This window comes from Sus scrofa, chromosome 7, assembly GCF_054392235.1.
Source record: "Sus scrofa isolate SSC_HxYL_T2T_F1_AM1 chromosome 7, Sscrofa_HxYL_maternal_Yorkshire_Landrace_v2.0, whole genome shotgun sequence".
Classification (NCBI taxonomy): Eukaryota; Metazoa; Chordata; class Mammalia; order Artiodactyla; family Suidae; genus Sus; species Sus scrofa.
Window position 1 is genome coordinate 103,950,581 of NC_139389.1, and position 16,624 is coordinate 103,967,204.

At 41.1% G+C, this 16,624-nt stretch overlaps 1 protein-coding gene across 9 annotated transcripts in view; it reads left to right on the plus strand.

Annotated features, from left to right (window-relative positions):
* EXD2 (exonuclease 3'-5' domain containing 2) overlaps window positions 1–16,624 on the plus strand; it is an 80,533-nt gene that overhangs the window by 24,360 nt on the left and 39,549 nt on the right. For all 9 annotated transcript variants that reach the window (XR_014811021.1, XR_014811020.1, XR_014811019.1 and 6 more), the window contains one exon: window positions 15,096–15,352. Coding sequence is in view for 6 of the 9 variants with exons in the window: in XM_084969551.1 (XP_084825677.1) it covers window positions 15,096–15,352 (257 nt within the window). In the remaining 3 variants the exon portion in view is untranslated. The remainder of the gene's footprint in view (window positions 1–15,095; window positions 15,353–16,624) is intronic.

Consider the following 16,624-nt stretch of genomic DNA (forward strand, 5'->3'; position numbering starts at 1 on the left):
CCACATCTCCCTTTAGGTGTGATTGCATTTTCCTGATTGCTGCCACAGAAAAAGTTTCATTTATCCCTCTTTTCTTCATTCTTCCATTTTTAATCCCCTTTCTCTTTCATTCACTTCTGGGTATTTGCTTAGGTGTTGTTTTTGTTCTTGTTTTATATTGTCAGTATTTTAGATTTACCAAAATATTTGCCTTTTTCTTTGCTCATCTTTCCTTATATATCAGATCTTTCTGGCATCATTCTCTTTAAAGTCGTCCTTCTAAAGAAGTTCATTTCTTGAGGGCTCATTGATAATAACTATTATTGTTTTGAAAGTGTCTTTTTTCCCCCCTTTTTTGGAAGCCATGTGGCATATGGAGGCCCATGGCCAGGGATCAGATCTAAGCCATAGTGCAACCTAAGCTTCAGCTGTGCGAAGTCTGGATCCTTAACCCACTGTGCTGGGCCGGGGTTCAAAACTGTGTCCCAGCACTCCCAAGATGCCGCCAATCCCATTGCTGAGCCACAACCGGAAACTCCTGAAAGTGTCTTTATTTTGCTTTTGATCTTGGAAGTTATTTTCACGGGATAGAAAATTCTAGTTTAGGAGTTCCCATTGTGGCTCAGTGGTAACAAACCCAACTAGTATACATGAGGATGTGGGTTTGATCCCTGGCCTTGCTCAGTAGGTTAAGGATCTGGTATTGCTGTGAGCTGTGGTGTTAGGTCGCAGATGTGGCTCAGATCCCATGTTGCTGTGGCTGTGGCTGTGGGCAAAGGCAAGCAGCTGTGGCTCCAATTCGACCCCTAGCCTGGGAACTTAAATATGCCTCGGGTGTGGCCTTAAAAAGCAAAACAAACAAACAAAATTCCAGTTTAGCAATTTATTATCATTTTCAAGATTGAATTCCATTTTCTTCTGGCTTCCATTGTTGCTGTTGAAAATAACTGTCAGTCTAAATGTTGATTCCTTGTAGGTAATTAATTTTTTGTAGCTCTTTGTAAGATCTTCTTTTTGAGTTAGTGGTTCTGAAGATTCACTGTGATGAGACTAGGTGTTGTCTTCTGTATTTCCTGTTTGGGATTTAGAGATATATCTGCATGTAAAGATGGATATCTTAAATCAGTTTTTAAATTCTCTTTGAAGATTGCCTTTATGCTGTTTTTTCTTCTCTTCCTCTTCCTCCCCTTCCTCTTTCACCGCCTTCTTTCTTGCTGGAATTTGATCAGCTGTATTCTGAATTTTTTGTGCTCTCCTACATGTCTGGTAATCTCTCTTTTATATTTAACATACCGTGGTGTCTCTGGATTCATTCTGCGCAGTTGCTTCAGGTTATTTACAGTTTCCTTTTTCTGTCTTTAGTTTTTTGTCTCATCTCTTGAACTTGTCCCTTGAGTCTTTCTTTAACCTTTTTAATTGTGAAATAAAATACATCAAGAAAAGTGCTTGAAACAAAAGTAAACAGCTAAATGATTTATCTAAAGAGAACAGCTTTATAACTAGAAACTAGGTCAAGAAAAATAATTTTCTAGTGCCCCAGAACTCCCCTGTGACCCATAGTAACCCTCAGGGTTACGATTATCTTGATTTTATGGTATTTACTTTCCTGTTTTTCTTTTAGTTTTACTACTCAAACATGCACCCCATAGGCACTGTAATTGAGTTTTGTTTGCTTTTTAAATTTAATGTAAGTAGGAAGTTCCTGTTGTGGCACCGCAGAAATGAATCTGACTTGTATCCATGAGGATGCAGGTTCAATCCCTGGCTTTGTTCAGTGGGTTGGGGATCTGGCGATGCTGTGAGCTGTGATGCAGGTCACAGATGCGACTCAGATCTGGCCTTGCTGTGTCTGCGGTGTAGGCTGGCAGCAGTAGCTCTGATTCAACCCCTAGTCTAGAAACTTCCATGTGATGCAGGTGTGGTCCTAAAAAGCCAAAAAAAATTTTTAATGTAAATAAAAATATCAATTGTGTATTTTTTCAGCTTTTAACATTATGTTTGTGAGATTTACCCATGTTGTGTATGACTGTGATTCATTGCCATATGTTCACTATGTAAATCTATCATGATTTATTCATCTATTCTAATGTTGATGGACATCTGGGTTGTTTACATTTTGGGGCTCTTACAAAAAAATACTGCAGTGAACAAATGTACCTATTATTGTTGGGCTTATGTATCTATGAGTGGAGTCCTGGGTCATAGTTTGTATAAATGTCTCAACTTTTATAAATAATGCTGTCTTCCAGGCTTTATTTATTTATTTAATTTTTTTTTTTTTTTTTTTTTTTTTTTTTTTTGGTCTTTTGTCTTTTTAGGGCCACACTCACAGCATATGGAGGTTCCCAGGCTAGGGATCTAATTGGAGCTGTAGCTGTGGGCCTATACCACAGCCACAGCAACACCAGATCTGAGCCACATCTGCGACCTACACCACAGCTCACGGCAATGTCGGATCCTTAACCCACTGAAGCCAGGGATTCGACCGGAAACCTCATGGTTCCTAGTTGGATTCATTTTAGACAGGAACTCTTTTTTTTTTTTTTTTTTTTTTCCAGGCTTGTTTTAACTAGCTTACCTTTTATCAGCAGTCTGAGTGTATCCACTGTTTCCAGCTGTTTTCAAAAGTGGTTCTACTAAGCAACCTCTCATCAAGTCTATATGAAAAATGGCCTTTGTCTTATATTGTGATCCACATTTACTATTCTCAGATTTTAAAATTGTAGTCATTTTATTATTTTTAAAATTATGTATTTCTTAATTTTTTCAGCGTTTTCTCCAGATATCTAATGCAAGATGCAATGTAGCCACAGTCCAAGAAATGCAATTGCCATTAGGGAAATTGTAGCCCTACTGGATTGTGAGATATTGATATTGTGATACAGCTAAAAGCCTTATATATTTCTGTTCTAATTATAATGTAGCTGGTTTGATAAATAAGGCTGCCTCTTGTGCTTTTTCTACTTTAGGTTATATACTTTATAGATGAGACACACAATCAACTTTACTGGTTTAAAATTGAAGTCATTTTATGGAGTTCCCGTCGTGGCACAGTAGTTAATGAATCCGACTGGGAACCATGAGATTGCGGGTTCAATACCTGGCCTTGCTGAGTGGGTTAAGGATCTGGCGTTGCCGTGAGCTGTGGTGTAGGTTGCAGACGCGGCTCGGATCCCGCGTTGCTGTGGCTCTGGCGTAGGCCCGTGGCTGCAGCTCCGATTGGACCCCTAGCCTGGGAACCTCCGTATGCCGCAGGAAGCAGTCCTAGAAAAGGCAAAAAGACAAAAAAAAATAAATAAATAAAATTGAAGTCATTTTAAATGTATGCAGAATATTTCATTGTGGTTTTAATTTGCATATCCCTGATTACTAATGATATTGAACACCTTTTTATATTTTTTGATCACTTAGATGTTTTATTTATTGTATATATTTCTTTCTTTCTTTCTTTCTTTCTTTCTTTCTTTCTTTCTTTCTTTCTTTCTTTCTTTCCTTCCTTCCTTCCTTCCTTCCTTCCTTCCTTCCTTCCTTTCTTTCTTTCTTTTTTTCCTTAGGGCTGAGCCTGTGGCATTTGGAAGTTCCATGGCTAGGGGTAGAATTGGAGCTGCATCTGCTGGCCTGTGCTACAGCCACACCAACGTGGGATCCGAATTTCATCTGCCGCCTACACCACAGCTCATGGCAACACCAGATCCTTAACCCACTGAGTGACGCCAGGGGTCGAACCTGTGTTCTCATGGATACTAGTCTGGTTTGTAACCCGCTGACCCACAACAGGAACTCCCTTTTTTTGTTTTTTTTTAGGGCTGTATCTGGGACATATTGAAGTTCCCAAGCTAAAGGTCTAATTGAAGCTGCAGCTGCTGGCCTACACCATAGCCACAGCAACATCAGATCTGAGCAGCATCTGTGGCCTATGCTGTAGCTTGCGGCAATGTCAGATCCTTAACACACTGAACAAGGCCAGAGATTGAACCTGTGTCCTCATGGATACTAGCTGGGCTCTTAACCTGCAGAGTCACATGGGAACTCCCTAGATATCTTCTTGTATTGAGTTCCTGTTCAAGTCTTTTGCCTCTTTTTCTTACTGTTTAATAGCAGTTCTTTAAGTATTCTGGATATGAATGCTTTGTGAGTTAAATGTATTGTAAATGTCTTCACCCATTCTGTAGATTGCCTTTACATTCTTTTTTTTTTTTTTTTTTTTTGTCTTTTTTTGCCTTTTCTAGGGCTGCTTCCCGTGGCATGTGGAGGTTGCCATGCTAGGGGTCCAATCGGAGCTGTAGCCACCGGCCTATGCCAGAGCCACAGCAATGCGGGATCCGAGCCGAGTCTGCAACCTACACCACAGCTCATGGCAACGCCAGATCCTGAACACACTGAGCAAGGCCAGGGATCGAACCCACAACCTCATGGTTCCTAGCTGGATTCGTTAACCACTACGCCATGACGGGAACTCCTGCCTTTACGTTCTTTTAACGTTATCACTGTGTGATCGGAATATCTATATAGTGCTGTTTAACAAATCTGTTCTTGCCCCTTGCATATTTAGATTTACAATCCACCTAGATTGGGGTGTGTGTGTGTGTGTGTGTGTGTGTGTGTGTGTGCGCGCGTGCGCATGCGCGCGGGAGATGTGAGGTAGGCTTGAGTTTCATTTTTTTTCCCTTATGGATATCCAATTGTCTTAATGCCATTGATTGAAACGATAACCCCTTCCTCACTGCTGTACAATGCCACTTTATTACAATACAAGTATCTGTATATGATTAGATCTGTTTCTGGGCTCTCTAGGAGTCTATCTTTCTATTCTTCCACCAGTGATCACAAACTTAGTTACTGTTGCTTTATTATGACTCTTGATAGCTGCGACAGCAAGACTTTCTATCTAGTTCTTTTCCTAGAAGGTCATAGTCCTTTGCATTTCCTGTGCATTTTAGAATCAGGTTCTATAAAAAAATTCTTGATGTTTTGAATGAGATTACATTGGATAAATAGATCATTGTGTGGGGTATTGACTTCTTTCCAGTATTGCGTTTTCTAATCTAAGAATATTAATTTAGATCTTCAACTTCCCTTTTCAAATAATTTTTAATTTTTATTCAAGTATACTTGATTTACAGTGTTGTGCCAATTTCTGCTGTTTAGCATAGTGACCCAGTCATACATATATATACATTCCCTTTCTCATATTATCTTCCATCCTGGTCTGTCCCAAGAGACTGCATGTAGTTCCCTGTGCTGCACAATAGGACCTCATTGCTTATCCATTTTGAATGTAATGGTTTGCATCTACTAACCACAAACTCCCCATCCATCCAGTCCCTCTTCCCTCCCCCTTGGCAACCACAGGTCTGTTCTCTATGTCTGTGAGTCTGTTTCTGTTTTGCAGATAGGTTCATGAATGCCATATTTTAGATTCCACATGTAAGTGTAGATCTTTAACTTCTCTTAATAATGTATTTGTAGTTTTCTGTGATTTAAAAAATTCTGTTATAAATGAAATCTTTAAAAATGTGTTTCTTGGAGTTCCCGTCGTGGCGCAGTGGTTAACGAATCCGACTAGGAACCATGAGGTTGCGGGTTCGGTCCCTGCCCTTGCTCAGTGGGTTAACAATCCGGCGTTGCCGTGAGCTGTGGTGTAGGTTGCAGACGCGGCTCGGATCCCGCGTTGCTGTGGCTCTGGCGTAGGCCGGTGGCTACAGCTCCGATTGGACCCCTAGCCTGGGAATCTCCACATGCCGCGGAGCGGCCCAAGAAATAGCAAAAAGACAAAAAGACAAAAAAAAAAAAAAAAATGTGTTTCTGGAGTTCCCGTTGTGGCACAGTGGAAACAAATCTGACTAAGAACCATGAGGTTGTAGCTTTGATCCCAGGTCTCGCTCAGTGGCTTAAGGATCTGGTGTTGCCGTGAGCTGGGGTGTAGGTCAAAGATGTGGCTTGGATTCTGTGTTACTGTGGCTTTGATGTAGGCCGGCAGCTGTAGCTCCAATTAGACCCCTAGCCAAGAATCTCCATATGCAGCGGGTGAGACCCTAAAAAGAAAAAAAAAAAAAAAGGTGTTTCTGGTATATAGAAATGTAATTCTTTGATATATATATATTTCTTATAGTAAGGAACTTAAACTCACTTATTAATGCTAATTGTAGGTTTTTTGGATTTCTCTATAAACTATTATATCATCTGTGATGTGACGGTTTTATTTCTTTCCAGTCCTTATACTTTGTGTTGCTTTTCTTGCCTTGCTGTACTGGTCAGGGTCACAATATAGTGCTCAGTAGGAGTGGTGATAGTAGGCATCCCTGATTCCTTCTCTATCTCAGAATGACGGCGTTCAACATTTTCATACTGAGTGTGATATCTGCAGTAGGTTTGTTTATGAGATTAAATACATTCGGTTCTTTGTTAAGAGGTTTTTTTTTTGTTTTTTTTTTTTTTTCATTTTCTTTTCTTTTGTCTTTTTAGGGCCACACCTGTGGCATATGGAAGTTCTCAGGCTAGGGGTCGAATTGCAGCTGTAGCTGCCGGCCTGCACCAAAGCTGTAGCAAAGCCAGATCCGAGTAGTGTCTGTGACCTAAGCCACAGCTCACGGCAATGCCAGATCCTTAACCCACTGAGCGAGGCCAGGGATCGATCTGTGTCCTCATGGGTACTAGTTAGATTCGTTTCCGCTGAGTCATGATGGGAACTCCAAGGGGCTCTTTTTTAAAGAATGAAATATTGCCATTTGCAGCAACATGGATGGACCTAAAGAATATCATGTTAAGTAAGTCAGACAAAGACTAATATTATAGGATATTACCTATATGTGGAATCTAAAAAATGATATAAATGAATGTATATACAAAATAGAAATAGACTCACAGACATAGAAAACAAACTTACATTACCCAAGGGGGAAGGGAAAGGAGAAGGATAAATTAAAGAATATGAGATACACAGACACAGACTACTGTATGTACAATAGGTAAGCAACACGGATTTATTATATAGCACAGGGAACTACATTCAGTATCTTGGAATAACCTATAATGGAAAATAATTTGAAAAATTGTACATACTGCATCATTTTGTTGTACGCCTGAAACTAACACAGTATTATGAATCGATTATACTTCAATTAAAAAATAGGGTTTTTTTTTTTTTCTTGAAAACCATGCATGGTTGAATTTTATCAAGTGCCTTTTCTGCATTTCTTGAGATAAGTGTGTAGTTTTTCTCCTTTTTTCTGTTGTGGTAGTGAAATACATTGATTGTTGAATTTCTGGAATAAAACCAACTTGGTTATGATGTCTTATTCTTCTTATACATTACTGAATTCGTTTTGCCAGTACTTTTTAGAGAATTTTAGAAATAATCTGTGTAGATGAGGGATATCGGCTTATAATTTTCCTCTGTAGAACTATCAGATTTTGATTAAGAAATTGTGTTGGCCTCATACAGAAAGTTAGGGCTGTTCCTTATTTTTCTCTGAAAGAGTTTGTATAGAATTGTCATTCTCCTTTCCTTAAGTGTTTGATTAGAATCTACTGGTGAAGCCATCTGGAGTTTTCTCTTAGGGGAAGTTTTTGAATTATGAATACAATTTAAAAAATAGTTTGGGGGCTATTCGTATTTTCTATTCTTCATGTCTGTTTTCATAAATTATATTTTTCAGATAAATCTGTCTTCATTCAAAAATTTAAAGTACTGACATATATTTGTTTATAATATCCTGTCTGGTAGATATGTAAGGATGTCTCCTTTTTCATTTTTGACGTTGCTATTTGCTTCTCTTTTTTTTCATGATTATTCCTTCCATGGGTTTATCGATGTTATTAGTCTTTTCAAAGAACCAACTTCTGGTTTTGTTGATCTTCATTGTGTGTTTATGTTCTATTATGTTGATTTTGGCTCTTTATTATTCCTTTTCTTGTCATTTGGCTCTAATTTGCTATTCTCCATTTATGCTTCAAACCTTCTCTAATCTGACATCCTACCATACTTCTCCACTGAAAGTGATCAGGTTGATGGCTTTCTTTTTTTCAACCCAGGAGTCGCTTTTTGGAATTCTAGCTCTCAAAAGCATGTGCCCTATTGCTACACGAGACATTCTCTTCTTGGCTTTCATGCCATCACACTCTCCTATCTCCTATCTTACTGTTCTCTCCTCTTTTTCCTTTTCTGATTCCCCTTCTACTTCACATCTAAATATTGAGGTGGCTTTGGCTTGGTCTCTGCTGTGTCCACCCCAGGGATTGCAAACTCAGATGTCTACAAGGTCCAGATGGGAAATGCAAATGAGTGATGTAGAGTGACTGCATTTTTGAACGCATAGGGATATTCTTCAATTTCATAAAGAAATATGCACCCTCCCATTTTTCTTTAAACACAAGACCTCTGTGGTTTATCTTCCATTTTCCTAGGTTTTTTTTTTTTTTTTTTTGTCTTTTTAGGGCTGCACCTGCGGCATATGGAAGTTCCCAGGGTAGGGATCAAATCGGAGCTGTAGCCATGGCCTACACCACAGCCACAGCAACTCAGGATCCGAGCCGCATCTGCCACCTACACCACAGCTCATAGCAATGCCAGATCCTTAACCCAGATCCTTAACCCACTGAGCGAGGCCAGGGATCGAATCTGCGTCCTCAAGGATGCTAGTCAGATGCATTTCCGCTGAGTCACAATGGAACTTCGTTTTTTCCTAGTTTTGATAGACCTGCATCCTGAGAAATATTTCTTTTTTTTTTTTTGTCTTTTCTAGGGCTGCTCCTGCAGCATATGGAGGTTCCCACGCTAGGGGTTAAATCAAAACTATAGCTGCTGGCCTACACCGGAGCCACAGCAACACGGGATCCGAGCCGCATCTGATCTACACCACAGCTCACGGCAACGCCAGATCCTTAACCCACTGAGCAAGGTCAGGGATTGAACCCGCAACCTCATGGTTCCTAGTTGGATTCGTTAACCACTGAGCCATGACGGGAACTCCAAGAAATATTTCTTTTTTTTTTTTTTTTTTTTGTCTTTTGTCTTTTTTGTTGTTGTTGCTATTTCTTGGGCCGCTCCCGCGGCATATGGAGGTTCCCAGGCTAGGGGTTGAATCGGAGCTGTAGCCACCGGCCTACGCCAGAACCACAGCAACGCGGGATCCGAGCCGCGTCTGCAACCTACACCACAGCTCACGGCAACGCCAGATCGTTAACCCACTGAGCAAGGGCAGGGACCGAACCCGCAACCTCATGGTTCCTAGTCGGATTCGTTAACCACTGCGCCACGACGGGAACTCCCAAGAAATATTTCTTTGTATTAGAAAAACAGTGGTTTGCAAATACAATGATAAATGGAAAATGACATTTGGCTTCAGTGTTGAGAAGACATTCTAGAGAATTAGAGAATTCATGCCTTATGTAAATGAGGAAGCTGTTATACAGTTCAAGCCAAGTGTTGCCAGATTGTCCAGTTCTTTAAAAAGAAACTTGACATATAGATTTTTTAAAAATGTGAACTCCACTAATTTTAAAATTCTGGCACAAGGTTTAAAAAACGTGGAGACCAAAAAAATAATAATATTAAACATATAGGTGGGTCCGCAGATGGGTCCATGGACCACTGATTCATGTCCTCTAATTTATATTCTTTTCCTAAGTGATCTCATCTAAGTTTATAGTTTTAAATATCATTGGTAGGCTGACAGCTCTCAAGATTAGAACCCCAGCCTTTTATATCTACCTGTCTACGTGACATCTCCCTCAAATGACGACTAGTCATCTCACTCATAACATGTTCCTCCTAACAGACCTTTTGATTTTTCTTCCCAAACCTGTATTATCCCTAGTCTTCACCATCTTTAAGATTAAAATCAGGAAGCAAAAAAAAAAAGAGAAAATGGAGTTCCTGTTGTGGCTCAGTGGTTAACAAATCTGACTAGGAACCATGAGGTTGTGGGTTCGATCCCTGGCCTTGCTCAGTGGGTTAAGGCTCTGGTGTTGCCGTCAGCTGTATTATGGGTCGCAGGCATGGCTCGGATCTGGCGTTGCTGCGGCTGTGGTGTAGGCTGGCCGCTGTAGCTTCATTTGACCCGTAGCCTGGGAACCTCCATATGCCACAGGTGCAGCCCTAAAGACAAAAGACCAAAAAAAAAAAAAAAAAAAAAAAAAAAGATTAAAATCAGAGTGGCATCCCCTCCCTTAAGGGTTGTCTAACAGAAGTGCTAGGAATGGAAATCACAAGCAGGAAGTTACATTAAATTTCTTTTATGGCAAAATATTTGGAAATTCAAAAGAGTGGTTTCAGAAAGCAGGAAATAGCACAGCGTTCTACCAAATAGAGGTATGTGTTTCCAGATTCCTCTGAGTTACCCGTGGTGATGTGTAATTACGGATAAATTACCTGTACAAAATGAGGATTCTGCCGTGTTTCAGAAGCTGTTATTGCCTTTCTCCTGGGAAGTGGGGATGGAGATGTTAAAAACCTTTCTGGCGCCTGACTTCTGCCTGATTCTTTTTTGGCGTCTCTAGCTATAGACTGCCTTGCTTAATAGGTGCAAATAAATTAACAGGTGCACTAAAGATTGAATGAAGCGAAGGTCATTTTCCCAAGAACATCCTTCTGCAGGTCCAGGCTTCTGACTTGCCTGAAGTCCCTTCCTTTTCCTTATTATTAACCCTTCCCTTCCATTTAGGAAGTATCACCAGCGTCATCTCCAAAAGAGATTCAGCATCTATCTACTTCTCTACACCTCTCCCAGTCCAAAGCTTCAAGTGTCTCTCATCTGGACCTTTGCAAGAACCTCTTGACTGGCCTCCCTTCCTGTACTCCTGTATACCTACAATCCCTTCTCCATATAGTAACCAAAGAGACCGTTTTTGTTTTTCATTTTCTTTTTAGGGCCACTCGTGCAGCATATGGATGTTCCCAGGCTAGGAGGTGAATTGGAGCTGTAGCTGCCGGCCTACACTACAGCCACAGCAACACCAGATCCTTAACTCACTGAGTGGGGCCAGGGATTGAACCTGCATCCTCACATATACTAGTCAGATTCCTTACCGCTGAGCCACAATGGGAACTCCCCAAAGAGATGTTTTAAAAATGCACATCATGTAAATCCCCCGCTTAAAATGTTTTTATTGGCTTCCTGTAAAACAAAGACGTCTTGGGACTTCCTTGGTGGTCTAGCAGTTAGGAATATTTGGGGTTGTCACTGTTGGGAACTCTTTGATCTCTCCCCTGGGAACTTCTGCATGTTGGACTTAGCTAAACCCCCCCAGACAACTGGGATGTCTTAATTACTAATTTAAGGACTCACGCTCTCTCCTCTCTCAACATCTCTGATTTTGTCTCTTGTTCTTTCCCCATCTTCCCCTTACTACTCTCTGGCCTCCTTGGCCTTCATTCTGTCACTTGAACAGGATAAGCTCATTCATGTCTTCAAGCTATGGTGTAATTTAACTGATAGAGAAACTCCGCAGATGGGGTGCTCATTAGCTAACCTTGTTCCAGCCTAGGATATGGTCCCAGATTATTCTTTGCTCCCTGCTGCCATCACATGGTCATTTAAAGAATTATGGGCTTTTCAATAAAGGTTTTATCTGCTCTGGACTGAAGAATCCTGAAGTTAAAATGGATTATACATTGGCCCTCAGAAAGAAGGATATCTTAAACCGATCCCCTCTAAGGATCACTGAAAAACAGAAAAAAAGTGTTAGAAATTTTGTCCACAATGACTGATGGCATCATTCATTTAAAATTTTTACTTTTGTGTGTATTTATAATGTCTGTAACACATTAGTATAGTAGTACATTTATATGATTTATAAATGTGTATATATATAGCGTTATATTGCATACATTTTTTATGAATTGTCTAATCAAAAAGAAAATCTGTGACCACTGGATTACACAATGCTAACAAAATTAAAATGTGTTTTTTCTTCCCCTATTAAATATAACATTGGTAAGCCAAGAGTTTTGTTGTTTTCCATGAGTAGTAAGTGGTGTCAAGGCAAAAGGATGTTGCCAAAGGGGTAAATATGAGAAATAAAGACTAGATAACTTATTCTTTTGTTTTGTTTTGTTTTTTTGTTTTTGTTTTTTCCAGGGCTATACCCGCGGCATATGGAGGTTCCCAGGCTAGGGGTCTAATCGGAGCTGTAGCCGCCAGCCTATGCCAGAGCCATAGCAACGTGGGATCCGAGCCACGTCTGCGACCTACACGACAGCTCACAGCAATGCTGGATCCTTAACCTGCTGAGCAAGGCCAGGGATCGAACCCGCAACCTCATGGTTCCCAGGTGGTTCGTTAACCTCTGCACCACAACAGGAACTCCTAGATAACTTATTCTTTAAGCCAGACTGATTCTGCTAGAAGCAGTATTCGTCCAATTATATATTTAGTATACATTGGGTACCTCTTGGAATCATAAACATTTGGATTCCTAGTGGGAGAACCTTGATTACATAATACAATGTATCTTAAGCACAATCCATAAAGAGTTTTAAAAAGACAACTTACCTAGTTAGCCAGCTATTTATTTAATGTATTTTATGGTTTTCGTTTGTTTGTTTGTTTTGGCTGCACCTGCAGCATGTGGAAGTTCCCAGGCCAGGGATAGAACCTGTGCCACAGCAGCCACCCAAGTTGCTGCAGTGACAACACTGGATGCTTAACTGTGCCTCAAGGGAACTTGACTGAAAGGATTTTCAAAGATCCGGCCTTAGGAATTAGTAGTAGGTATTATGTCAAACTAGCAATGCTAAATATTAGAAGTAGAGATTTACAGCTTTTTCTTGGAAAGAGCTGGTATTACAAGGAAGGGAATTATGCTTCAATAATACAATAAAACAGGTCCTGTAGGTCTTTTTGGTCTTGGCCAAGCCTTAGGAAATAGACTCATTTGCGATCAAACTGGTATGCTTTCATTTTAGGATATAAATAGCCTTCATTGATAAAGCAGTGCCTGAGAAGGGAAATCCTAAGGTTTTTGCAAGTTAAACCATAGTTATTTAGCATCGAAGCAGAGTTGAGGTTGAAGACCCTCCTGATTTTTTTTTTTTTTTTTTTTTTTTTTTCTTTTTAGGGCCACACCCTTGGCATATGGAAGTTCCCAGGCTAGGGGTCGAATCAGAGCTGTAGCTGCTGGCCTACGCCAGAGCCACAGCAATGCAAGATCCGAGCTGCATTTGTGACCTACACCACAGCTCACAGCAATGCCGGATCCCTGACCCACTGATTGAGGCCAGTGATCAAACCTGCATCCTTGCAGATCCTAGTCGGATTCGTTTTTGCTGCACCACAGAGGGAACTCCCTGAATTTTGTTTTTAACAGCAACTCTCTGTGATCCTGACTTGACTGTTTCTTCTCTGTTCTACAGATTTGGAAATTAAGCTTCCAGTTCTGACTTTGCCATTCTCTCTCCATGTTTAGGCAAACTGCTTCACCTGTAGCCCTTAACTTCCCTCTCCTGAAAAGTGAAAAGGATTGGAGTTTATTGGGTGCTTAACCTGGGTTCCATGGATAGCTTTAGGGAACTTTTAATTATATTGTATGTAAATTTTTCTGGGTATAATTTCCTTAGCTTTCAGCATTTTCTTCAACTTACTATTACCTCAAAAAGCTTAAAACTAGATCAGTTAAGGAGTTCCCCTCGTGATGCAGCAGAAACGAATCCGACTAGGAACCATGAGGTTGTGGGTTTGATCCCTGGCCTCCTTCAGCGGGTTAAGGATCCAGTGTTGCTGTGGCTGTGGGGTAGGCTGGCAGCTGTAGCTCTGATTCGACCCCTAGCCTGGGAACCTCCATATATGCTGGGTGCGGCCCTAAAAAGAAAAAACAAACAAAACCTTATTAGTTAATATATAAAGTTATTTTTATCTCTTAAGATATAAGGATCCTAGCTTATGTTCAACATACATTTTTTTTTTTTTTTAAGAACAACACTTCTGACCATAAAATGCTAAGAAAACACTTTTTGTGCTACCAGGATTTATTATATTGGCAGGTAACACTTATTAATAGTACTATATTTCCTACCTCTTTTTAAAAATCAGATCTGGAGGCAGTGAAAACAGGTAAATGAGTCAAGTTAAAGAGTACATTATCGTTTGGCATGCTGCTCCTTAGCCTTTTATTTCCTTAGCTTTTTATTTATATTTTTGGCCACACCAATGGCCTGTAGAAATTCCTGGGCCAGGATAGAACCTGTGCCACAGCAGCAACCCTATGCCACAGCAGTGACAATGCCAGATCCTTAACCATCAGGCTACCAGAGGACTCCTTAGCTTTTTAAAACCAGTGTGTTTCACGTGACTCTGTCAGCATGTGTCTCAGAGCTCCTCGGTGCCAGCCGTTATTTATGGCCTGCTCAGATTTCAGGCTCATATTTGGGTTCTCAGTAACCTCACTTTAGCCTGCTGCTTCACAGAGGCCATTGCATTTGTTAGCAGAGGCTAACAAATCCTTTGGTTTGAGCCAAACTCCGGTCACCTGTTCCCTTTGGGAAGTTAAGATGTAGTTCTTGGAGTTCCCGTCGTGGCTCAGAGGTTAACGAGTCCGACTAGGAGCCATGAGGTTGTGGGTTCGATCCCTGGCCTCTCTCAGTGGGTTAAGGATCTGGCATTGCTGTGAGCTGTGGTGTAGGTTGCAGACGTGGCTCAGATCTGGCGTTGCTGTGGCTGTGGTGTAGGACGGCAGCTCCAGCTCCGATTAGACCCCTAGCCTGGGATCCTCCATGTGCCGAGGGTGCAGCCCCAGAAAAGGCAAAAAGACAAAAATAAATAAATAAATAAAGATGTACTTCTTATGGAGTCCCCATTGTGGCGCAGTGGAAATGAACCCGCCTAGTATCCACAAGGATGCGGGTTTGATCCCTGCCCCCGCTCAATGGGTAAGGGAACTGGTGTTACTGTGAGCTGTGGTGTAGGTCACAAACCCACCTCAGATCCTGGAGGCTGGCAGCTGCAGCACCAATTCCCCTCCTATCCTGGGACCCTCATATACCTCGGGTGCTGCCACAAAAAACAAAAGGAAAAGAAAAGAAAAAGGTGTACCTCTTAGACATTTTTTGGCCATAGTTTCATGTCGTATTTGGTGCTGTACTGAGGTGTGGACTGTGGCCCTGTTTTCCTCTGTTGCAGGTGAATTTGGAAGGCAAAGCCAGTCCTCTATCACTCCTTCAAATGGCCTCTCCAAGTGGCTTCTGTGTCTTGGTTCGCTTGCCAAAGCTGATCTCTGGAGGAAAGACACTACCAAAAACATTATTGGACATTTTGGCAGATGGCACAATCTTAAAAGTTGGAGTAGGATGTTCAGAAGATGCCAGCAAGCTTCTGCAGGATTATGGCCTCATTGTTAAGGGGTGCCTGGACCTCCGATACCTCGCCATGAGGCACAGGTATGGTTTGTATGAACACTGGGACTCCTGTAGCTGTGGGGCAAATATTTTAGCAAGAATTGCAGATTGCTGAGAATCAATAATGAAGCCTCTAAAATTCTGTAGAAACCTGGTGGCTTCTGAGATACATATTGAATTTGTAAGGAAATATTCCAACTTCTGGGAAAACTTCAGCTACCTAGAATTGGTCTTTTTAGATGAAATATTAATAAGGTGTTGCTATAAACTACAGGCTATAAACTGATGGGTCCCCTTGGCAAATTAGAGTTGCAGATCTTTTGTTTTTGTTTTTGTTTTTTCCCCCATATGGTATTTTGGGGAAATTTTAGATTAAATCCAGAAGATTTAATATAAACGTCTGTATTTCTGGCTTCTCTTGAAAAATTAGGAGGAGTTCCCATCGTGGTTCAGTAGAAATAAATCTGACTAGTATCCATGAGGACGCAGGTTCGATCCTGGGCCTCACTCAGTGGGTTAAGGATCCAGCATTGCCATGAGCTGTGGTATAGGTCGAAGACGTGGCTCGGATCCAGCGTTGATGTGGCTCTGGTGTAGACCGGACTAGCCTGGGAACCTCTATATGCCACGGGAGCGGCCCTAAAGAGACAGGAGACCAAAAAAAAAAAAAAAGAAAAAAAATTATTTAGTATCAAATGAAATTTTATTTTAGCTTAGTAGTTTGGCTTATGTAAATAAAATTCGTACACATAAAGTAATTGATTTTTTTGCAAGCAATGCATTAAAATATTTGCTGTAAAAATTGTTTAGCTCCGTAAAAGCATTTGGACCACAACAGCAAAAAAGCCACCTTTCATTTCGCCCTCCTCCCTCTGGCACCGCCTCCCCCGGGGCACCTGCTGTTCCTCTGCTATTAGAGGCCGTATGTACCGTGGCCACGATTGCCTCTGGAGAAGACTGTGTGGGTGGGAGTCCCAGTGCTTCCTGTTACCAGCTGTGTGTGACCTTTGGCAAGTCACTGAGCCTCGCAGTTCCTCAGTTCCCTCCTCTGTGAAGTAGAAATAATAATGCTCCCACCTCGTAGGATGGATAAGGGGATTAAATGAGTTAACCTACAAAAAGAAGCTTAGGAGTAGTGTTTGGCAGACAAGGAGTGTGGTGTACCTTTCAGCTGTTACTGTCAGTCGGCAGCATCGTTGTCATTACCACCTTTACCGCTGTCCTCATCCACTGCTTTTTCCTTCCAGAGTTCTTCCTATCCAGTTACAGTTCTTTCTAAGAGTGTATCCAAATTACGAGTGCCTTTCATTATCT